The sequence below is a fragment of the Buceros rhinoceros genome, unplaced genomic scaffold, assembly GCF_000710305.1.
Source record: "Buceros rhinoceros silvestris isolate BGI_N320 unplaced genomic scaffold, ASM71030v1 scaffold6491, whole genome shotgun sequence".
Taxonomy (NCBI): Eukaryota; Metazoa; Chordata; class Aves; order Bucerotiformes; family Bucerotidae; genus Buceros; species Buceros rhinoceros.
In genome coordinates, this window is record NW_010393578.1 from 41,528 (window position 1) to 67,417 (window position 25,890).

Genomic DNA, 25,890 nt, shown 5'->3' on the forward strand with positions numbered 1-25,890 from the left:
TGACTGAAGCTCGGGAGATAGGTAAGTAGTTGCAATATCCAGCAGAGCAGGTCACATAGGTAGACTCCAAAAGCTACCTCATGGAATCCTTTTTAATAATTCCAGCAGCTCTGATGACAAACTCCTGTATTTCTTTCATCCATACGTAGCCTATCTTGGGCATGAACTATTTCCATGCACAAATGCGAAAATCACATCATTCTGACTGAAAATTCGGTTGTTTTCAAATGTCAAAGCCACAGTTAAACCCTCTCCCTGAAATGTCAGTAGAATAAAGTTTCATTCCAAATCAATCTGACACTGCTTAGCAAGATATTCAAGCTGCTCATTTCAAAACAAGTTGAAGACTTCAAACTAGACCAAAATATGTTAAGTTTTAGTGTTGGTGAGTCCTCACTACTAGAAAACAACAAGCCAGGTGATGAAATGAATAGCCCCCATTTCCCTATCAAGCCAGGTGATAAAAAATGGCAAGGAGATTTCTTTCTCTTACTTTTCTTGTAACAGAGCAACTCATACTACTCTTGAAATAAGAGGCACAGCACACTAACAGCCAAGCTCCCACAGTAACTTGCACCACTGAACGAAGCCATTTAAGAAAGCCGTACTCTTAGGTATCCAAACCAACACAAGGAGGCAATACTCAACAGCCCTCTAGAAACAGAAAAACCACACTCACACTGCAGCTGGCTTACCTTCCATAAGTTTGGCAAAAGGCTCTGGACACGTGGAAGGGATTGGAAGGGCAAGTTTATTCATGGCAACACCGTATGCTACTGCAAGACCATCAATTCCTCGGAATGGTACTTCTCCTGTGAGCAGTTCCCAAAGCAGCACGCCGTAACTAGCAAGAAGAAAACAGAAAAGAGAATAGGTGTTTGACCTTAACACATTCTTCATTAAGGAACAAGAAAGTACCTGAACCAATCAGGGTGAGTCTGATACACTGAAGAAATTGCAGTTTTCTGGACAAGCTCTTCATGGCTGCCAAGCTGGTGAAGTGCCTTATTTTACCCGCTTTTTTTGAAAATCAGACTGAAATAAGACGCCTTTTTCACCTTTTAGGCAAAAATCATTTTCCCTCTAGAAACTGGGAACAATCTGAAAAACACTAACATAAATCTTCTAACTAATTTAGCAAGTTTCGAACCAGAACCCAGTGAAAATCTCAAAAACGTGAAGGAGGGTTGTTTGGTGGCTTGCGATTTTTTAAAAAAAGTGAAAAATACTTCTTCAGAATTAAACTGTTCTTAAGATAATCTATGAAATATTAACTACCAAGTTATGGAAATAGTTCCAGGACTGTTCTCCCCCCAGGTATACAACAATAACATATCCTCAGAATATTCTCTCTGCTTCTAGGAAACCTGAGCCAGAGATGGTTCTTCAAACATGACATACCTGATAGTCTTTCCTTCCATTGATCTGTCTTACTCTCTTCTGAACCCGCTTACCATCCACTATAGTCTGTGGTAGTGAGTTCCACAAATTTAATGATGCATTGCCAGAAAATACTTCCATGTGTTTGTTTTGAGTTTGTCACTTGGTAATTTCATTTGCTTCCCTGAAGTTCTTTCAATACAAGGAAGAGTGAACATATGTTCCCTATTAGCTCCTTCCATGCCATCCATGATTTCACAGGCTCCCACTACATCCTAAATCATCTTCTTCCCAGTCCCCAAAATTGTAATCTATGTAAACCCTAATCTAGATACTCTCCTGAAGAGAAGCCATTTCATATCTTTCACTGACCCTGACATCTACTGTACCATCTCATTCCATTTAAACCTTTTATGTTGGAATGATCAAAGACATATGAAGTTTTAAAGATACAGGGAGAGGCACAGTATTTTCTGTTTTCTTCTTTCTTTCTCTCCTATTAAATTTTAATTTGCCACTTGCCTTTTTGACTTCATACAGAATAAGCTAGGTTACCCACAGTAACTCCAATATCTTTTTATTGAACCATAATAGTAAAATTTAGAGCCCATCATTATACATGTGAAATTCTTCCATGGGTCCTACTTGGTATTTATTGCCATAAATCTATTTAATCTATTTTGTCATTCAGTACAGTAAAACTTTTCCTCTGCTTTCTGCAGCAGATTAATTTTTCTTATCCTGAATAACTTGGTATCATCAAAGGTTACTTATCCATTTATTCCTTTTTTTCAAAACACTTAGGATTATGCTGAATAGAGAATTCCCCACCAAGAAAACTGATATATTCCTTTAGTAATTAAAAATTGTCTAATGATGGGAAACAGACTTGCTCTCTTTTTCCCACATCAATTTACTTTCTTTAAAAGCTTTTGACAAAAGATTTTGTTGAGAGTTTTTACAAATTCAAATATGGTACAAGCAATCCGCTTGTCCACATACACAGAAACTCCTTCAAGAATCTTCATTTTTTCACAAGATGATTTCTTTCTCCAAAAGCTGACTCTTCACCAGACATGCTCATATGTTCACCAGCTTCCCACTCTTTTGTGCTCTTTCTACCATTTATTAGAACTGAAAATCAGACTTGCTGATCCTCAGAAAGCTCTAAGACCTGTCATTATGTTTGCTGCCTTGCATTTCTCTGGTATTAAGCCAGCTTTAAGCAACAGATTACACAGCACAGCTATTAACTCAGCTGGCTCTCTCCTGTTCCTGTAGGAATCTTGGGTGTTACTGTAAATCCCAGCAATTTATTACTGTTCATTTTATCAGTCAGTTTTAACACCTCTGTGGACAGTACTTCAGTATGAGATGTCCTCCAGCTCAGGTTCCTTAAAGAGAAATTTTTAGCTTAAAAAGTCTCTCTTTGCTCCACTCTAGCAGACACAAGTCACTTAAAGTTTTGTTTCTGCTACAGCTTTATCTTCTTTGCACTCTTACATCTTGGTCACCTCAGGGCCATATGCTCTGCTGCAGGTTCTCAACTGTGCTGCATTTGAAAGCAATTTATTTGTATTTATGCTTTTTGCAAGATACTCCTCAAAACCCTTTTAATCTTCTTGAGTATTTTAGGTTCAACTTGCCAGCACTTAAGTCATTCCCTAATTTTCCTCATTTAGATACAGGTTCAACTTTTTGAATGATGTCTTTTACATCTCCTTAAATCATTTAAAGTTTTTCCTATGCATTTGCTCTGAGCTTTAACATAAGGTCCTTAAAAATATCCATGTTGTGCATTCCTCTTCTCGTTACACAAAATTTCTCAATGTTGTCATTAATCTCTTTGAGACTAAACACAACTGTAATGGACTGATTTTTCTTAATTGTTCTTGGAAAGATATTGAATCTAAGTATACATCTATTTTGACCATGGTCACGTTGTACAATTTTAAATAAGCACACCTGAAGACCAAATGAAAAACTGCTTCTCCTCCTAAAAGATCCCTGAAGAGCTGTTTCAAGAAACGGTCATTTCTGAAGCTCAAGGATTAATCCCTTCTTGTTTCAAAGCAACAATTGCCCTATCCATCTGGAAGTAATCAAAATTTTTTGCTATCACAGCCTTCACAACCTGTACACTTACAATCTCCCTCCTTACCCTGCTAAGTCTTTAACATTCACTGGAACTGCTGCTACCTTAGTTGAACAGTCTTAATACTACTTTTTGTATTTAAATATGGAATTTCAGTCACTAGAGATTCCACCTTTGCTGCTAACACAGCCAGTTTACTTTATTATGCAAAATATAATATTTTTTCTTCATACTCTTGATATTATAATGATAATTATAACGGATTGTATCTTTCCATCAAGGCTCTCAATTTCTTACTATCTCAAGACCCTCATTTGAAAACAATAAACAGGAATTTAAGGATTTCCCATTTTCTTTCTGGCGTACTAATATTCATAAGACACTTGAAGATAATGAATAGTGGACTGAACATGTATTTGGCCTGTCTAAATCTGATTGATTGTTCATGTTATTCTTCAGTTTGGATGTGAGTGTTGATACCAAATGGTAGGAAAAACTACCAAAGAGTTGTGTTATTACTTTACCACCAGTGCTGCACAAAGCATGTATTAGGTATTTCTCTTAGTGGAATAGCTAGGAAAGCACTATTGATGTCCTCAAAGCATTTCTTCTGCAGGGTAATTTTTAAAAGACAAAGGAAAGGACAGATTGGTGTTTCTTCTAATGTGACACGAGAAGTGCATATTGCAGGAAAAGTCACTTTGTTTCTGGCAAAACTGATTGCCACCTCTTCTTCACATACTTACAATTAATTGCAGAGAATACCGCTACCAAGGAACTAGGAAAATACTGCTTTGTGGCATTTGAACAACAATCATCCCAAGTGATTAAACATCAAGAGAGGTGCTGAACAGTGTTTTCCATTACCTCTCAAGCTGAAGATTGGTAATTACAAAGGAAAAAGACAGAGACAGAAGAGATTTATACAAAAAAGGCTTAGGAAGAAAAGATCAAGGGCCCCTCTTCATTCTCAACAGGGAGGAAGAGAAACTGATCAAGCTTATTTGCTTTTTCCAGCACCCAGTAGTAATTTTTGGACTTTAATTACAAAATGAACCATGTGATACAAACCATGTGTCCAAGTCAACTGACACTTGTATGAATAATTAACCACCTCCCGGTGATCCAGTAATCTCTTAAGCCATTTAACATCAGGTTCAATCCTACACACTAGATTTTCAAGGAGAGGGAGACTGGAGGTCTGCAGGATTTCATACGTGATTTTGCCATCTCCCTTGTAAGTCTGTGAACTTAGGAAAAAAACAGTAATTTCTTCTCACTGTTATTGTTCAATGGCATTTGTACCACAGGTGCTTTTTATCCATCTCCCTAGGTTCAGCACTTCTCATGAGAATAGAACTATCAGCCCAATAAGGAGATCCCAGAAGCAACAGAAACTAGAATACTACTTTTGTTAAGAAAAAAAACTTCGTTACATTTTAATGGCCATTAAAAATTAGCATTTTGCATGTTATCAGACTGGCAGTTCCAGAAATGACGTGTCCTGGTTATTTCACAACAGTTGGTTGTACTTCTCCTGCGTAGCTTCTACCAATATTGCCAGTCAACACTTTATCAGCCAGGTACTGAAGTCTTCCCAATGCTCCATTACACACAGAAGACTATAGGAGCCTACAAGCAGTCGGTTGTGGATGAAAGTGCTTGTCAAACTTGATTAAAATGAAAAATTCTAATGACTGAAGTTCCTACACCCATCACTGAATGTCTGAAACATCCTGATCTGCTAATCAGATGGTTTTAGGTAATTCTGGTATTCCACTCTTAAATGAAAACTGAATTCCTAATTATATCACTGGTCTCAGAGAAGATACATCTTAAAAGCATCTAAATTGAGGAACACCAAGAACTCAGATGAAGGTTATATGGTAGCTTTGTTATTCTGCATACCAATCATATTGACAATGTGAGTGTCTTTTAAGCAGCATAAGTCAAAAATGAAGTGTGCAGCAAACAAGAAATACATTTAAGCAGTTAAAATGACAGGAAATCTTGAATTATATAACATTAGCTTGCTGTACAGTACTGGATAAGCTCCAATATCTGTGTTTCAGCAAAATTCGTAGCAACAAATTTTCACTAGCAAAATGTACTAAGAACTGTTACTATCAACAAGCTTTACAGTGGCCCAGGCCCTGGTGATAGACACCAATGTGTGAGAGCATTCCTCAGCCTTGTAAGTTCCTTGCCAAACCTCCTTTGTAGTGGGACACACAAAAAAGTACCAAACACCCCCAAAACAAACAAATAAAACAGACTCAGTTTTTTTTTTAAATGGAGCTTGATGCACATTTTGAAAGGAATTGAATGAAGCAGTTATTTATGATAGGACTGAGTCAGGAAATTTCAGTCCTGGCAAGCATCTTCCTCACCTGTTTGTGCATGAGCAGAACAAGATTCTTGTTGAAAGGCTGCACAACAATTCAGCCAGCAGTATTATTCTAACAAGCTTTAAAGAAAAGGTGTTGACATAAAAGGGTTTGTGAATGTGAGAGACAGAGACAGCCAATTTTGTTGATGCCGCAGAGACTATCTGGAAGGTCATCAGGCAAAAAACTCCCTTGACTCCAGTGATTAACCAAGAGGTTGAAGTGAGCAAGAGGAGGGGCAAACCTAATAGGATTAAAAAGTTTATCCTGTTAAGAACACATCCTTGGGTGGGGACAGGATTTATTATACATGTCCATGACTGCTTTTGTAAATCCAGTACTCAAAACCATTGACACACTAGTATTGACCATACTGGCAAGTATTTGTCCCAGACATAAATGGCCCAAACACTATGTTCTTTACAGCTTCTTTAACTATGACTCAAGATTTTGGTCACCAGAGAGAGAAGGCCTATTCGGAGACTGTATAACATCTCTCTTCATTGTGACGACCCTCTGAGGAAAAGCACTGAGGGGAATTCAACCTGTTTTCAAGGGAAGACTGGTAACTACAAAAAGAGAAAGTGATGAAGGAATCTTAAAAAATAGAAATACAATATTCTGAAAAACTAACAAATACTTTATTTACAATCCTTAAGTCCTGAAGTGATTCACAGTCCATAAGTCAATGACCAAACTGGTATTTTCATGCAGGTATAGAGGAACTTGTGTTACCTTCATGAAAATCACCAACTGACGTATTAAGTCTTATCTTTTGTAAAATGAGCTCATATTGGTACAGAACACCTACTGATCTGTTCTTCAGCATGCCTGGATTAGTAAAGTTACACTCACAGGGAAATTGTTTCCCCCTTCCCTTCTCCCTCTCCTCGAGGATACCCTTAAAGGTCATTCTTGGCACTCTTTCAGAGAAGAGTAAATTGAGGTTTGAGGTTGACAAGCTGTGTACAAACCAGTACTGTCATTATGTGCACAGAAAAGGTGCACAGCCTTGACATTTTCATTTCTGCCAGACTTCACTCAGAATAAAAGCCTGGTTCTTGCTCAGTTTGTCTCATATTAACTACAGAGGCTACCACATTTAATTAAAGAGTCAGAATTTTATCCACATCAATCAGTGTGCAAAACGGAAGTTCACACACTTATCAGAAGGCAATACGTTATCTGTTCAGCAAAACTCAATAAGGAAAATGAAAATCCCCACTCCAAATCTCTGCCATAACAGCCAGACAATTCTGCCAGCTGGGATATTTCTTTATCCTGTCAGATTCACAGCAAGGACACGCTTGTGTGCGAGCATTACTGGCCAGTGACAGAATCTCACTGCTCTAAAGACAAAGTCTCCCTGACATTTCAATACCTCTCTCCCCACAGGACAAACAAAACTCTGTCTAGTTCATCTGTTTCAGATGTTCAGGACTAATTCTATGCCACACAGCATCCAGAAAAGTCACTGCCCTAGAGCTATTTACTGAATTCTGAATTTACCAGTTCGCTTAATGGTCATATTCAAACTCAATTTTGGTAATTCTATGGGCCAACCCTTACACTCCCACCCACCAAATTAGCTCCTATTCTCAAATATCCCAGTACATGAAAAGACAACATACACATGTAAATTACTACTCATGGATTACGTACTCAGATGGACCTAGAGCAGAAATTTATTGTTTTATGTGAAAGACTAGAAGGGTGGAATTAATTCATTAGATCATTTTGAAAGTGAAAAACACTGTAATCAGGCTGAAACTGCACAGGTAATTTGATTAGGTACAGTGTGTTTGCGTGTCGTATCAGTAGACAGATAACTACCAAAATATAAAATTAACCTATTGTTGGTAAAAAAGTGAAAAAAAGTAGTATTTTCAAGTGCTTTACAGATTGCTTTATGGCCTTTGATTATGTCAGCCAATAGCCAAATAAGCACAAAGCAGAGGGAATTGGGATTACGAATCCTAGGATAATCTGAACGTAAATTTATAGAACAACAAAAATTTAGAGGCCTGCAGGAGCTGGTGCACCACTTTCTACAGTAAAAAAATGTTTACAACTTATGCAAAGTAATCTGAGAGTCTGATAGATGGAAAGCTGGTGGGTAAAGTTTACATAAGACCTGCATTTTAATATTTGGTTCACTATTACTCATTCTTAAACATAAAAGAGGCTTCTTGGCAATCTAGTTACTCTTTAGTATCCAATCACTTAATGCCAAATCAATACCTCCAGACATCGCTGCCTTTGGAGAACATGGATGAGCGGATGACCTCAGGAGCCATCCAGGCATAAGTCCCAGCTGCGCTCATTTTGGTAGTTCTATGCCATTCCCTGGCCAAGCCGAAATCCGTGATCTTCAATATCTTGTTGCTCAGATCTCCATTTTCCACCTTTTCGAGTATGAGTACTGGAGAAAAGGGAGGGGGGGTGGAAATAAAAGGTATGCATAGTAAAGCTATCATTTATGCAAAAAAAGATCCTCATGGAGATCTCCCAAATTTCAAGATTCTCCCTGACTTATAGTTATTCAAACACACCACACTCTGTTTCAAGTTATTTCAAGCTGATCCCTTCATCTGACAAGTGAACAGCTGTCTAGCAATTAACTTCAAATTTTACCAAAATATCAAGCCCCAGAGAACAAATAGGCAATATCATAATTATTGAATACAGTGCCTAGTGTCATTCTGTACAATAATTCTCTGCTAAGAGGAAGTGAACCACTGTAACTTCTAGAAATCCAGATAAGGGAAGACATTTCCTAATTAATCCTCTCTCAGCAAGCCAATAATAGCATCTTTTTCTTGAACTGCTTAGAGGACGCGGGGTTTTTTTTTTTTAATCCAGATATACACACAGGCTGCATACACCTTTTGTGTAAATGTGTTAGGAGTGGAAGCTCTACGTACACAGATTTTTTTTTTAAATTCACAATAATAAAAAAAAAAGATTGATGATCAGTATCAACATGTCCGGTTCAAGACTACATATACACCACCATGTTACAGATTCCCTTTCCCATCATTATGAAACTGTTATTTTAGTTAAGATGCCGAAGTTTCTACCATGTTTCAGTGTCAAAGGAGTCTATACCCAAGAACTTAAAAAAAAAAAAAAACCTCGAGCCCAGAACTCGGGAAGAATGCTTTGGGATAAAGCACATACTCACTCCTCTTTATCCAGAAAGCTGTACTGTCACACTGCTGTGAAATGCATGTCAACCAGAGGCCAGAAGCATCCACTCCGCTTTAGCAGCACCTCATTATCCTCTTTCTTTACCCCAGTGTAAAGTGACCACACAAATTGTGCCAGCAATATAAAAGGCCACTAAACTTCCATAACTAACATAGCCATAAGCCTGTGATTTTCAGCCACTTTGCTTTGGGATAAACCACATACTCCTCTTTATCCAGAAAGCTGTACTGTCACACTGCTGTGAAATGCATGTCAACCAGAGGCCAGAAGCATCCACTCCGCTTTAGCAGCACCTCATTATCCTCTTTCTTTACCCCAGTGTAAAGTGACCACACAAATTGTGCCAGCAATATAAAAGGCCACTAAACTTCCATAACTAACATAGCCATAAGCCTGTGATTTTCAGCCACTTTGTAAAGGGCCACAAAGACAAAATATTTGTATTACCATTAGTCCAATGACTTCACAGCAAAACATTCACTACAACATTATCATTATGGGACTACGCCATTTTTAAATGTCATTACAGACACAGGTTTAGAAAACATGGGGGTTTTTAACCTTTCTATGTATGCACGTGTGAACGGCAAAAACAAACATACACACACACAACCAAACAACCATCAATCGTAACAAAACTTAAAAAAGGCAAAAGCATTGCAAAAATTACAGTATCTATAAATATCATCTTCAGGACCATTTTTAGCAGTCCATGAAACAAGTCAAGTATCTGTCTCAAGGTAACACACCTTCTTGAGGAAGAGAAAAAATTCTTACATTCATACTCATGCTTCCCCTCAATCATCAAAATAGGATTTTCCATGAAATTAGACAAAAGTGTTACGTAAACCCTAAAAAAGGGTCATACATATCTAAATGTTAAAATACTGCATTTACTTTTTTAAAGTTAAACAAACTGACTGTTCTCTGAAAATTAAAAATTGATCTTCCCTTTCTACAAGGCTTCAGAATTCACAAAATAACTACTTTATAAAGATTTTTGCAGGCTAACTCAAGTTGTAAATGACTAGACTCATGCTTAAGCTCTTAGTTAAGCTCTTGGATCTTGCTTCGTTTGCAAAATTTCTTTCTAACATCACCGAATGCTCCATTTTCCAAACTGCAAATGAAGGAGGAGTTTGAGGCCTAGAGTTACCATTCTCTTAATTTGGGCAAAAACATATGTATTTTTAGAGCCATGCTTCAGTGTAGGATAGAACCACCACGAGAAACAGAGGTACAGAAGGCGTCTTCGTTTGTGTCTCTTCTTCTAGCAAGGTTAACTTTTTTCTTTCTAACAGATGAAAAACTGCTAAGAGAAACTGCTAACAAATCACTCATTGATCACAAGAGTAAAAAACTTCCTAGAAAATATGTACTAAGTTTCTTCTTCTAGCACATACCCACTCTGCCTAAAGAGCTGGCAGAACAATAAAATTTTATTTTAAATTTAAAAGCAGTCATACACAGATACACAGTGAATTTGTAAGGTAAAGTAAAATTTTGAAACAAGAAGACATGGATTTGGGATTTTTTTGCTTCTTTCCATAAGCACAACAAGTAACAAACAAATCTGTTGTTCAAAAGGTAGATTATATTCTGTCTGAAGGAGCTCAATAGCAGGACAGGAGCCAGATATCACAGTTGGGTCATATATTCCTTCCTCCCAAGAGATTATTTCAATGTAATTACCTTGATGTGTATTAAGTTCTAACAAAATAATTGGTACTTACAAAGACCTTTTGTATCCATGAACTTGTTCTTTTGCAGATGTAGGCTAAGTAAGATAAATTACCGTGACAAAAGACCACAGAGAAGAACAAAGAAAGAGCTGCATTTATTGCAAGTCCTTGATTCCTTAGCTACATCCTTGGCTCTCCTCCTATTTCCTTGTAATAACTGTTTGGGATAATCCTACAACCCAAAACTGTAATAATTAATTTTAAGAATCATATCTCTCTCCAGTACCTGTTTGAGTTTCTCCTTATCTTTGTCAGCATCAATGGCCTCACTTGTAACTGCTAGGAGTCTCCCTAGCCCATCTGTCAGATTTTCAGACTCAAAACAATGACTCTCCCTCTTGCATTTGTTTGGATTTCAATGAATAATCTTGTAAAAAGGTGAAATATTAATTCCTTTCAGTTTCCTCCCTAAAAATCTCTTTCCTGGAGAACAAAAGCCAGGTTGCTAGGACACTGCAAATGCATTTTACTCATACTAATCAACACGGTCTCATTTGCTTGTGGGCTTTATCTACAACCCCTTATTGCCTCTTTTTAATACTCTGAGTGCAAGTTCTCTTCCGCAAGTGCTGCTTTCTTCTGCACTCATGTTAGTTTACCACAATACAAAACACAAATAACAGCATACTTCCTACACTTCCAGAGCTAACACACCTTTTGTCCTTTGACTAGATTTGTTCACTCAGGGCAGAGGTAACTGTGGGAGGATGATCAGCCTAACAAAAAAAAAAAAAAAAAAAATCAAACACCAAAATAATAACCAGCCCTATGTAAAATATGTTTTACACCTTATAACACCATTTACAGACTCACAAAAGCATACATATTCATCAGACACCAATATAAACCACCTACACAAAAAACACAGCTAACCTAGTAAGGCAGAAAGTCTCCTCATTCTGTCCTGTCAGTTTGAAAGAACTGCATGAGATAACCTCTAAAAGAAAAAAGAGGTAGAAAATCAGATTGGAAATCTTTCACATTCTCAGCCTTAAGAAGGGAAATTGTTTAGCAGTAAAGATACTGGGCTAGTTTTCAGGCAACCAGGGAAGAATGAGAGCCAAATCAGCAGGACATGCAGAATGTGTCAGCTTGTCAGTGCTGGATCACCATTTCACCTTTTCGGCAGGGCTCATGCAAGAAATCTCTTCCTGCGTGTGTGCACAGACAGACAAGTTGTAGATTAAGGTATTCCATGTACTACTGCTCCTAATACTCAAAGACATCTTTTTCCTCTGTAGCACAGGCTAAGAGCTGATCTTAAGAAGCATGGCTAAGAGCCAACGGGTAGTGTGCAAAAGTTGCAGTGAAGCAAACCGGGTATTACAAGCACATTCAGACAGCTTTGAGGATCCAGCTGCTCCAGCAAAACACCTTAATACAGTGAATCATCAGCACCATGTTCTTTGCATACTGTACACGTGAAGCAAAGCGTGGTGGCTTAAACTAGCATAAACAATTGTTAGCAACTTTAGTTGAAGGGTACCACGAGCGCGTGTCCTTACAGGACTAATAATCCAAAAGTGTTCACATACATTTTCACATATTCCTGAAAGACTTGAAACTTGTTCTTTGGAAAATAAGCATTTGACAATGAGAAATTAATTACAGCTAAGATGAACTCTGTCCAGCAAGACAGCTCTTCCACATCTCAAGCTGTCCCAGCTGAGACAACAAGAAAGGAATGTGATCGAAATAGGCCTTAGTATCTCCTGTTAAGACCTTCCCTGGATCAGCCAGGCAGACAGACATAGGTACCTATGATTCAGAAATTTCAAGTACTAACAATTTATTAAGAACTATTACCCCAAGGACTCTCAAGAATCATTACTGGTAATGAGTTGACCCCACTGTTTAATTTCTTGAGAGCTGGATGGACTGCAAGTGCAGAAAGACAACAGTCAATCGAGACACCTTAGGACCGACCTTAGAGAGAAAGGTAGAAATTAAATAGTGAGCCTCCTCTTATCTAGGTTATGACAAAAAACAGTCTTTTTTCTTTGAAATGAAAATGTCTATTGAGGTTCCTCCATATTCTCTGAGAACATCTTTGGTACCTTGTAAGAAGCATCAAGGATATTTTCACATCAGACTCTTGTGAGAAAGTTTCCTGAAGTACAGTAAAAGAAGTATATGCCATATAAAGAAAAAGGTGCATTAGTTAACCAAAGGCAATCAGCCAGAACTTACTGGTTTGATGATGAGACAGACTAACTAGCAGAACAGCATAATGCAGAATTCAAAGATCATTTGACAAGCCTCAGTCTGGTGCCATCCTTAGTCATACTGTCTGACATTACAGGAAGTAAATGAAGTGTATTGCTAGAGATGAGAAAATTTATCACCATTACACCTTCAGTACTTTTTAATACAGGTTTCCATCTATGGGTCCTTCGGCCTCTGCTCAGGACAAACAAAGTCGCAGTAACAAACAGGAAAGGCAGCACTGTGTGGCTTGCTTTCATCACTAACTTTACAGCATTTTCAGTCATCTCTAAGTAGCTCAGAGCTATAGGTGACAGCTGATAGCCTACTCTCTGGAGATTTAGGACACCCTGTGCTTGGGACTTTGATTCTTTCTGGACAATTACCATCATGCTCACAGTACTAACTGCAGTGCCCACGCCTGTAAGACCACCCCAGCTACTAAACAACCTTTTTTAATTGTGTGCTTTAATTTGTCTTTGTTGCCATGACTGAACTCAGCAATCAAGATCCATATTACCAGAGAACCATCCTTGGTCAACAAGTCCTGGCATTTATCCCTTCAGAATCACAGTAATATGGAAGAGTGCAACTTCTACGAGAACAAGTCCAGTTGCTTAAACTGTTTTGATGCAGTTGACTATTGAAGCAATAGTTAAAAGGCCAGAGCTAAAGCAGACTGATAAAGTTTACAACGAGCATCCTCAATACATTCTGTAAATCACTGAATGCTGGCCATTAACCAGATCTTCCATCAGGTCTAGGACTCTTCAATTAGTGGGCAACGCCAGATGCTGAAACAGAAACATCAGTAGAGACTTTTCTGATACAACTGGAATTTTTCATTCCAGGCTCAAATCTACACAAAGAGTGATAGGGAGTTAACTCAGCTAATGCTGGTACCATTTAAAGACAGTTTCTTAGTAAGGGTGGGAAAAGAACTGGTGATGTATCCAGGATTCTCTTACCCCTCTATGTGATTTGAGCTAGCAACTTTCCTAGCAGAGCTGGAAGTGATGGAAATCAGCTTCTTGAGGTCAGGTGACATCAGTTTACCCTCTCCAGTTTAAAAATCACTCTGTATGTGTATTAATAGCTAGCAGGCTTTTGACAGAATCCAATGTTGCTTTTACCAAAAGTAATCAAGTCTTTAGAAGCACACAGATCCCCGTCATAACAGAACCCAAAGGGTATGATTCTCAGTTTCAAAAGTCACAATTGGATACCAGTGACATCAAGAAGAATGAGGGGTTTTTTGGAGACTCAGGGCCAACACAGATGCTTTTGTTGTTTAAACAAGGATTTGTACTGAAAATAGACCTCACAAACAGACCCACTGAAGTATGACTGACACAAGGGTATCTGACACTGAGTCAGCTCCTCCTCCTGCTCCACCCTATTCCACATTATTATGCTTTACTAGAAAGACAAAAACATCTGCCTTGGTACTCAAAGCAATACAGAAAGCATCTTGATTAAGATTTCTAAGGCACCACCATATCTTCCAGCCTTCACACAGTTGCTACTACAGGATCTTCAGTTTTGTTTTCTCATTGCAAGTCATTATGGAGATGCCCACTCTGTGGGGTACTAGACAGTGCAGGATTATTTAACAGAAGGAGAGAGTTAAGACTGCTGATGGTCTAATGAGACCTTTAAGGATGGTTCCAAAGGTGCAGCTTCATGTTAGAACACTGAACTTCCACTAGCAACTTATGAACTTGTACTAGTGTGTTTAGGATTGGGACTATATGTACCTAGGACTATTCTATGTCCTTTCAGGAGAAATCACTCCAGTGAAAACACTGAAACTTGGAGTTTTAAATTTTTGTTGCTGCAGACATGGGGTACTAGTACCCAAAACCACTGGTTAGTCCTAACTAGGCAAACCCAAGGGTCAAATGAATTCTGAAGGAATACAGACCGGAGTTTAAAAAATTGACAGATTAGAAGCTAGCCAAGTTTCAACTCTGCCATAAACTATGATAAAACTACAGAAGGGCTGCCCTGGAGGCAAGTGATAAACATTCCTATAGAGATTAAATTCTGTCTTGCATGCATGAAGTAGATGCACACCTACCACAGCCTTACATATTCTAAAGGTGAATTTCTTCCCCTTCCACCTCCTCCATCTTTAAGGATCATTAATCAATCATCACAGTGAAAGCTGGCTTGGATAAAATAAACTCAGAGCATCTCAGAAGGCAGACTTCCTAAGCCCCAAACACAGTCAGAAAACACAAAGCCACTCCAGAAGAGCGTAAGTCTAATATACATGCTCTGAATTACTCTCACCAGGAGCCTCTTTTGACTAGAGGCACATCTGTGCGAACTGCCCAAACTTAAACCACATCAATCTCTGTGGTCTGGTATAAGAAAGAAATTTCAATTAGAGAAGTTCCCCAACACACCCGGTGTTAGAGAGCCATCTGATGAAAACCAATTTCCTCATAGTTGCAGGATCATCTCAGTGTTCTGAGCCTTTCTTAAATTAAGTTTTCAGAAATATAGCTGTCCTACTAATAGAAAATAATTTAAGTCAAAATGGTGCTACTGTTAAACTAATCTCAAAGAAATCCGTCCCTTGGCCCACAAAGGCAGCTGGAGGTCATAATTCATTGCATCTTGTACCACTCACCTTAATGATCACTGAATCAATTGAAAAGTCAATGGTGAACATCTTCGTCAAACACACAAAGCCTTACTCCAAGGAAGATCTTGTTTCCAGACATTAAAAAGATGTATTTCACTACTCGTGCATCTACCAGAAAGATGGGAGATCAGATATTCACATACATCACAAGAAGGTAAAGATATGGGTATAAAGTTGTATATCCTTTGATCTACTTGTATCTACATTTTAATAAACCCTGTGCGGGCTGAGTAAACCTCAACTAATGTGTCAGTATCACTGCTGCTTCTCAGCCACTGCAGTAAGAAGTTTAAAACTGCTGAGCAAGTATTTCGGGGGAACTCTCAATTTTATTATAGTATTTCAATGCCAATAACTGCATTGTTGATATATTTTTTATTTTGCTTAACCCAACTTATTTCTACTACAACATTTTTTCCTCTTTCCAATTATGCTAGAAGCAGTAATTGGTCTGTATCTCTCCTTCTGCCAGAATAAACATATTTATATCCCTTTCCTCTACTTTATTCTTCTCGAACCCACCTACCCTTCTTCCAAACACACTCCACTACCCTACATAAACAGAAAGAACATCTGCACTGAATCTTTCAATCCAATCACTAAAACAAACATGATAAAGGTTTACTTAGGTTTTAAGTTGATCACTTCATAAAACCCCAGTAATACAACTCCTGTCCTAATCCAGCTGCCATATCACCTCCAGAACGCATGGAAAGATAGTTTGAAGAGGTAGATTACTTTCACAGAAGGAAAGTTTTCACAAGGGAAATCAAGAAATTTTTTTTTTGCAACAAAGATTAACAGCTGCTGTTTTAATCCTCTAGTCTGATGATATTACACCAGCAGAGCCAGAAAACGTGTTACAACCTCCTCTCACAAACACAAACTTCCCATGGAAGGCAGTAACACTGTCAGATTTTTTGCTTGTTTCTTTCGGGAATGTTACTTCAGTTTTCGACTACACTTTTGGACAGTTAGGACAGCATTCTTAGTCTCCAACAGGCCAAAGTAGTGTCAAAGAGCAATTAGGGAAAAATAAACACTTTAACCCATGCTGATCCAGTTGCTAATAACATCAAAGAACTGGTACGAAGTGGCTCCATATTTCATCTCACTGTCAAAATTAAGTGACAAGGTAGAAAATATGGTCATATAATTGCCTTTTTCTGGTTTCTCAGCCTAGTGCTAAACCAAATACTCCTTCACTTTGCTTGTGCTAAGAGCTGACTCATCACTTCAGAAGCAGAACAACATTCAGGAAGGAACTACTACAGTATGATCACCCACAGCAAAACCGGTCCATTTTCCTACAGGAAGGTAGAGGAAAGGGGCTGCTGCCTACTGCAGCAGTAGAAAGCACAGCTGGGCACACCAGAATTTCTGGCTATACTGGCTCCAGCTTCTTCAACTGCTCTGCTGCTATATTCACAATTTATTTAGCACACAGCACACCAATCCAAGACAGTCCTTGCATGGTCTTACAGTACACGCCAAATCATTCACCTGTGCATGATGCTACTCAGTAAGCCTGGCACACAAGAGCAAAAATTCTATTAGTTAATGAACATCAAACCTGATGGAAATGGTTACAATCATTAAGTGAAGGGAGAAAGAAAAAAGAAGTAAGAGCAGGACTGAGTGCAATGAGAGCTGAAAGCATACAGGAAGAAACATGGAAGGGAGTAGGCTAGAAGACAAGGATCCCTACTGCAGGGGAAAAAAACTGGGTATGTCATCTGTGGTACACCAGGGTATCTCTGTGACTTGACGGATGATCGCTGGCTTCACATTTAACTTCTTTTCACCAATGGAAACAATGCAGTCAGCATTTCAGTGCCGGAACACTCGCCATTCTTTTATTTAAATCCTGCCCTTATAGGCAGACCATGAAACAGGGCTCCTATCTAGTGATAAAGCAACATTAATTCATGTGTTCAATCGTTACATTTTGAAGCTGTTTCTAGTGTGCTAGGGTGGATAGTGGTGCTTTGAAACAAGTTGGGAGAACTATCTGAAGAAAGTTATCAGAAGGTTGTTTGCCAGAATAAGAGAACCTGATTACGCATGTACTTCAACTTAGTCTGAGCTTAAAAGAAACCCCCAGACCTAGTGACAGAGAAGGCAGTAGAGGTCCCAGGTGAGGCCCTGACTGCAAATTATCAAATAGATACAGCAACTTGATAATGAAGAGATAAGAAGGCCTGAAAAATCCAAAGTTGCGGGAAATACCTGAATCCTGTGTCACTGCACTTCAGTAGTTCTGTTTCAGCCTTCACCAACATTAGCACTGCTGTGGGTCAAATGCTTTGCCATCAGAGATTCCAGGAATGAGGAAAGACTCCAGCAAAAGGATTGAGCCTACAAGCACATCTCACTCACACCCATTCTCAAGAGCCCCTACTCATTATTTTGTGCTGTACGCTGTCTCCTTAGAGCCACACCAACTGGTTACACATTACCCTGTCATAGCTGCAGCATGAAAGACCACTGCTGCAGCTGAGTACTCATTGTGGGTGGGAATTTTGGGCACATTTTATTTATTCCTCCATCTGCAAACAGAACAGCATACTGTGGCTTCACTTACCAAAATGCAAAACAGGAGAAGTTTTGTCAGATAGTCGATAAGCATCAACCCATCCACTTCTTCCATTTAGATAACTCTGTGCTGTAGGAAGATGTATCAGATACTAAGTCCCTCAAATCCCAGGCGCAAGAGCTTTACAGAAAAAAAAGAATAGAGTAAAACCTTTTTGGAAACCAATGCTTCTTCACTCCTTAAATGCAAAAAAAAAGCAGGATTTTGGTTTAAAGAGCTGCAAGTCTTTTCCATGGCAGGATTTAAGAGCAATCCAGACCTGTATGAGGATGTACTATCATTAAACTTCTCCCTGCCATCAATACAGAAGTCTCAACTGCAAGAGTTGAAGGAAACAAGAATATTTTAATTTCCAAACAATTTCAAATCTATTCTAAAAAATTGCTTTACATGAATTTCAGGAGTCAGATAAAGGCTTACTGAAGCTAAAGGTATGCCAGAGAGGAAAAAATTCTGATTAATATCACAGGATCCAGACTCTCCCATCCACCCATTGCAGAACATGTCCAAAACCAAGCCAATCTGTTACAGGAAACCTTATATTGAACAAAGAATCTCCCTACTCAACTCCTTCTGTTTTCTAAGGGTTTGTTTTTCTGACCACAGAATAAAGTTATCCAAGCTAGGACAGCTCCAAAGACACTTTCTGAGAACTTCTAGTCCTAGCCAGAGGGTCCACGAACACTAAAATATTAATGCTACACTTACATTTCAATTCCTTCCCTAAGACACACCCTGTGGAATTTCACAATTGGGAGTGCCAATTTCAGATTACACTATTTTTTTGTACTCGTCTCCCCATAATCTAGACATAATCTTCACTTTGACCCCATCCCTTTGACTGCCTTCTAGATCTATTTCTAGTTTAAACACTCAGCTGCAGGGAAGCTCTGAAATCCATGCAAATGAGGATTTATTTTTATAAATGACTAACTCTGAAAAATGAGATAAGCATCTTTTGCTTCTTGCATGGTCCAATTACTACTTTTTTATACTTTTATCTGAAAAATGAGTAGAAACTTCCTCTGTCCTCCAAAGAAATGTAATGCATTCTGTAATCATAGAATCATCTGGTTAGAAGAGACCTTCAAGATCGAGTCCAACCGTTCCCCCTGCACTGCCAGGGTCCCTAAACCCTGTCGCTCAGCACCAAATCCACACGGCTTTTAAACACCTCCAGGGATGGGGACTTCACCACCTCCACAAGCAGTCCGTTCCAATACTTAATTTCTTTATAGAGAGGGTTATTTTTCCTAATATCTAACTTAAACCTCCCCTGGCACAACTTGAGGCCATTCCCCCTCGTCCTGTCATTCTTAATATGGGAGATCGCCCCCCCCTTCCCTACAACTCCCTTTCAGGTAACTGTAGAGAGCAATGAGGCCCCCCCGAGCCTCCTCTTCTCCAGACTAAACAGTCCCAGCTCCTTCAGCCGCTCCTCATAGGACCCAAACCCTTCTCCAAACCCTTCACCAGCTTTGTTGCCCTTCTCTGAACCTGCTCCAGCACCTCAATCTTCAGGGTTCTTATTTAGAAGGTACTATAGTTATAGCAAATATTAACCACAGCCCTGTAGTTTCTGATCGGTCCTTATCTGAAGAAGAAAAGTATCCACAGATAAAACAAAAATGCTTTTGCAGAGAACATGGTTTCACTGAACTTACCATGATTGTTCCAATCCCATTTTCCCCTCCTATGAATAAGCAAAACTTCTTAAGATACATTTTGGCTCTAGTGGTGGTGATGGGAAATGCTGGACGTTAGATAAAGAGATAGCCTCAATATATTGCTTTATGCTGCTACTTGTCTGTGAGTCATGGTCTTGGAGAGCCAGGAGCTAGTTAGTAATTCTGCAGCACACCTAGCAAGTCAAAAAGGCAGCATTACTGCAAAGGGGACAAGGGACTGAGCTTGCCAGGTGTTCCTTTTTTTAATTACTAAGTCTTATTGGCAGTACAATGGCATACTGCCTTGAGGACAGAAATAAGCTTTTGGGAAAGGATTTCAAAAACTTCTTCCAAAATGAGACCTCATATTGTAGTGGTTTGCCAAAATCTAATTTGCAATTTTAGCTCTACCTTCCAGTGCAGTCGGCTGCACAGCTTTGCCTCACAAGTACCCAGATAACGTGCAATCTGCTCTCGATCCTGCATTCAAAGTACTTAAAGTGATTAATAGATCCGCACATGGACGGAGCCCAGGCTTTCCGCATGCAGCCTTTACCTACCTTCTGTTGGGTACTCTGCTGTTCATTTCAGTAGGACTGCATCTTTATTCTAATATTTGTTTGTGGTGCGGAAGGCTAAATGTTGCATAAGATCCTGTAGAGCACAGAATTTAAGACTCACTCAGAACTTTACATCTTGGAAGGGAAAAAAAAAGAATACAAATACCGTCTCTAGTAATAAGCAAATATTTTCTCTCTTTTACTGCTAACCATCCAGCAACAACACATTTTAAAAAAACGTATACCTTGGAAGCAAAAGCTTTTTAATTACTGGGTATGCATGAAGGTTCAGCAAATCCAAAAAGCTGGCCAACTGTCCTCTCCTATCAAGCGAGAGGAGGTGATGGATGCAACAGCACAGCAGTTCTCGGATTTTAAGCTGTGCAGAAGAGTAACTCTAAAGATCTAATGCATAATGGGGGAGGGGACAGGAAAGGCCTCCCGAGACACGATATATTTAGAATCGATCCTTTCACCTAGCCAAGCTGAAAAAAAGTCTTACTGCTTTAGTGATCTGGCACAAAACACTTTGAATGCTCCCGGAGAACACTCAGGTGGGTTTCCTGGAAAAATAGAGCTATTCAGCTCTGGTTTCAGACCAGTTCCTACCATACTGGAACAACCTTCTAGCTCAGGCACGGATTATGTACTCTTCATAATCTGTTAAATGCTCCAAGGAAAAAATACAATTACATCTGTACCCAACCCAGTGCTTTGCGAAATCCTGTCAGCTTGAAAGCTTGCAACAAATCAAGAACTTAAGCAACAACAAAAAAAGGAAGAGTAGAATCACATGGATGACATTCATTAATTGTCTGAAAAGAGATTCAATAATAACGCTGGTTCAATGGAAGCCATTTCCAGGCAAACAAAAACATTAAATTCATGATGAAAAAAGTAGTGCAGAGCTGTTTTGCTTTGGCTTCAATTAAGACATCTCTATGAAAGAGTCAATAACAGCCAAGCTACAGCTGACAGCAGTGAAATTCAGACTCTCTTGAATACTGCAGAGTTCTGCCTTAAGCTGAGCAGAACAAGTTGCCAGCTGCTGAGAAAAAGGATAGTCCTGAACCGTCATACAGGAAAGTCCATACAATGTTAACAGCTCATGCAGTAAAATGATCAGAAAACTGTTGCCTTTCTGATGTGTTAGAATTTTGTTAGTTTTCTGACCCAGCTTACTCTGTGATCAAAGAGTGTAAGCGACCACAGAGTACCCTGATGAAGCATTAGGAATATCCCCCAGTTACCAGATGCATAACCATACTGAAGCCACACACTATGTGACTGATTACATCAAAAAAGAAAAAGCAATCAGCAAATCCAAGGGCAAGACTGACAACATTTCAGCAAGCCGAATTAGGCATATCAAGTTCTATTAAACAAAGTCATGGAATTTTTCTTTTTTTCAGGACCCTTGAACAATGCAAAGTCAAAGGCAACTAAAGACTAGCCTCTTTAAAATCTTTTTCCTGGGCTCACACTCAAAGAGGAGAAACAACAGGAAATCCTGTAATACTTCTGTGGCAGGTGGACCTCACTGCCCTTACACATACCATCTTTACAGCAATTATCCATACTAGCACTTCCTTATAGTACACAGGAACCCTCCCCAACTTAAGCACTGTAATTGTTGTGATAAGCAAACCTTAGTGGCAGAAATATTTACTTGTTAGTAATAAATGGAGCTACTGGCACACTACTATTTGCTACATACCTAAACAGTAAGTCCATGAATCAGCAAGGTTGAAGCCATGCTCACATTTTAAATGAAGGTTTCCAGTTGTAATACAAACAGCAGATCTTAACATTTCTCAACAGCCAAAGAAAATTCCAGAAGATTGCTTGTTAAAGGATCAGAGGAACTAGAAGCTTAGCTTGTAGTGCTAAAAATCATTCAGGACTTAGGTAGTACAGCATTCAAAGCGCATAGAGGATTCCAGAGGTAATTTGGCATCTATACATGCATTTTATTTGGTTTGGTGTTTTGGGACGATATTTTGTTTTTAATTAAAAAATAGTGTTAAAATAAATGCTTGAGTAATTAGACAACGCTTTTAGAAAGCAGAGTTGAAAGGTTGTAACATAAACAGCTCATAGGAAAGCTGCCTGTCCTCTGGCTACTTCCTTCTGCAGAGAACCCTAAACGATGCTGCACCATGCTGCCATTACGACCACAACAACTCTTCTACAGGCTGGACCCAAAGATTCACTATTCTGTGAGTAAGCCCTCTTCTCCCTGATCTTGAGAAACACTGATGAAAGCAAACAACATAATTGTAAATCCTTATACATTGCAATAGTTTCTCCTCTTAGTGCACAAGGTTCTGTTACTATACCTTCTTCATATCTGGAAAAAGTTTGGGTTTGAGGAAGGCTGAATTCACCTTTCCATTAGCAGTTAGACAATCAAGAAGTAATTAACAGTTATGCCAGTCAACTTTGGCAACCTTTCAGAAATTAAAGTTACACCAATCTAACTGAAACTATCCTAGGACCAGAAACTAAACATACCAAAAAACAGCGACTTCATATCATGTGCTATATCCCATATTCTTTCCAACAGCTTAAATTAAGGTTTCCCTTGTCATAAGGGAATATGCACCATCTTTGAAACGGGATATTATTTAAAAATTAAGGAATCATCTTGGGTGATAAATCATTACTTCAAAGAGCAAGATTGTGCTTAACTTCTAATGCTTCAAAAGTGGGTTTGCTTCAGCTATGCTGAAATTCTGACAGGAATTATTTGATGAGAAAAGCAAAAGTTGAAGCTTCTCATAGAAATCTCTTGAAATTCACATAAAGTTCATTGACGTGGGAGCAACAGCTAAAAAAAAAAAAAACCACACACCACAACTGAGCTGAAAAAGTTATTTGAGATGGCTGGAAACGCCACAGCAAGGCTGTTCTCACTCTTAACTTGCTACTTAGACATTTCAGAAAAACACAGACTTATCCCAGCTCTGTCACAGATGGTCAGACACTGAATTCATGGGAGCAGCTCACAGATGCCTAAATACACCTCCTGCATGATGGTGCTCAGGTCTCCGCTCGTATCTGTTCTATGGTTCCATATGCACAATTTGGAGAAAGCACTTAGTCTTTTAAGTCCTGAAAATTTTTTTTAGGGGCAGAAAGAACCCCGCAGAAAAACATATGCAGTGGCAAAAACACAAAAAGGATATTAGCTAGGTTTTTAAAAGTGATAGACACAATTCCAGTTCTTAAAAACTAAAGGAACTCTTTCCATTCTTATCTATGAAGAAAAGAGATTCCATTTGTGAAATTGCCTTTTTGCTACTTGATGTGGGCAGGAAAATACCAAAGTGTTCTTGTGGACATTAGACTTATTCCATAAAGTCTTTCTACTTTTGCCTTGCCATCAGCAGGAGACATCAATTCATATTCAACTAAAACAAACAATTTACAGATGTATTTTCATTTTGGAACTCTCAGAAATCTACTAAAATATACTGAAAATAAGACTGCAACATGAAAGCATCTGTCGAACTTCTGAGAGAGGAAAATAGTTGCACTAATTTAGATAAGGTAAGGAAAAAAAACACACAAAGTAAACTGCCACCCTTCTTCTTTCTGCGAATTCCTCGTGTGTCAATAGCTTAAAAATTAGCATAACTTTCAGGTAAAATTTACATCTTCTGAACTAACAACACACGAAATTAAAATATTTTTTCATTCTGTTCACAAAAGAGTTGTAGTATTACTGGCATGAATTTCATCACTGTATTACCACAGGCAAAAAATTATAGTTATTTGTATTTTTTATTGAACCACAACACAAGTGACCAGGCTATCAGCACAAAGGCTGATACCTTGAAGAGACAAGAAATAAGCAGAATAACTAGAACCAGGGGTTATGCACCATTAGCAATATAATATAGAATGCCATAGAGTCAGATAATTGCTTAGGGGTGCAGAACCTGAAAACCCTTAGGACTGTATTCAGGCTGCTTGAAAGGCTTGATTTCTACAGTACACACTTCTTAAATTTAAAAAGCCCATAAAACAATTTTTTAAAAATAGATGTTTACTGACTTTTTCTCCTTGAACTGAATCAGAGAACATCTGTATAAAATTAATATCCCAGCTGGCAGGGTTGGGGGTGTGTGTCCCAAAATCTCACATTTTTATCACTTTCCTCTTACACCCAAGTAAGGCCAGATCAGTTATTCACCCAGTGTAGAGCACTCAGATACCACTGAAATACTTTTGCAATACTTGATGTGAAATATTACTCACACTCATTTAATTGTACCGACAAAGAAATCCATTCTGATGGAAAGTACAACATCGAAGAGTTAGTCAGCAAATGACACTGGAGGACCAGAAGCAGCAATAATAGTGCAGACTTCCCTACTGCTCTGCCAAAGTATTTTAAGCAGACCCTGGAAGAGCTCTCCTCTACGACACTGTCAGACAGAGAAAGAAAGTACTTTTACTTCTCTGAAAAGGCCAACGGAAGAATGTCAATTCTGAATGGGCTGGGATGTGAATACTGCAACAAGAAGTGAGATAACTAATCACGTGTTTATCAAGACTAATATGTAAATCTGCCACCCTTGGGTTGAATTTGAATTAATCGCAAGGAATTTCTGCTTCTAAATTCTACCTGTACTTTAAAAAAAGTTCTAAAAAGGAATACTGTAAGTCCTAGGAACTGTCCAGAGACCATGTGAAAGTCAGCTCTATTAGCATCTTTATGATCAGAAAAAGGCTTATCAACTACATAAAATAAATAAGCAAAGCTACGGCAGAGTTTGAAATCTTCACAAAGCTAGAGCTTTGAGTCTCAGGATACCAAAGCTTACCTCGGTGGTCCAAAATGTAGGAGAGGTGAACACTTTCAAAGAACTAGAAGGGAAGAACTACTGACTCAACTGAATCAGAACTGTTGGGGTTTATTTTGAGCTCTGTCCTTACCTCTTTCTTTTGACCTTGGCCACATCAGTTCGCTGCTAATCTAATGTGCCACTTTGTGGAACAAAAACATGGTGATTTTATAAGGCACTTTGCTAACTGCCATGAACACCCTCAGCAAAATCTTTCAATGCAGTGCAAATAACAAATGTATTTTGCTGAGCCAGTCAAAAAAAGAGAGCAAATATGCTTTTGCTCATTCTCTGCAGCATTAGTTAACTGGCATTATTCCTATAGCAATGCTGGCACATCCAACATTGACAGACAAATAAAAACTAACAGGACCAGCTTCATTATTTACAATACTTAACTAAAACCAACGGGACTGCCCTTTTTGATTCTAAGCCTTACATACTGAGCACTTTCCTCTGGCCAGAATCACAGATGAGAGAGAAGAGAAAGGGAAACTAAGAGCTGTGCTAAACAGTGATGTTGGCTTCAGTGGGCCTTCCTG

General features: G+C 38.7%; 1 protein-coding gene across 1 annotated transcript in view; it reads right to left on the reverse strand.

The window, feature by feature from the left end:
• MAP3K9 (mitogen-activated protein kinase kinase kinase 9) overlaps positions 1-25,890 on the reverse strand; it is a 44,965-nt gene that overhangs the window by 14,492 nt on the left and 4,583 nt on the right. Inside the window, exons 2-3 of the mRNA XM_010144898.1 lie at positions 8,104-8,284; positions 696-844 (exon numbers count right to left, since the gene is read on the reverse strand). Coding sequence (XP_010143200.1) covers positions 696-844; positions 8,104-8,284 — 330 coding nt within the window. The remainder of the gene's footprint in view (positions 1-695; positions 845-8,103; positions 8,285-25,890) is intronic.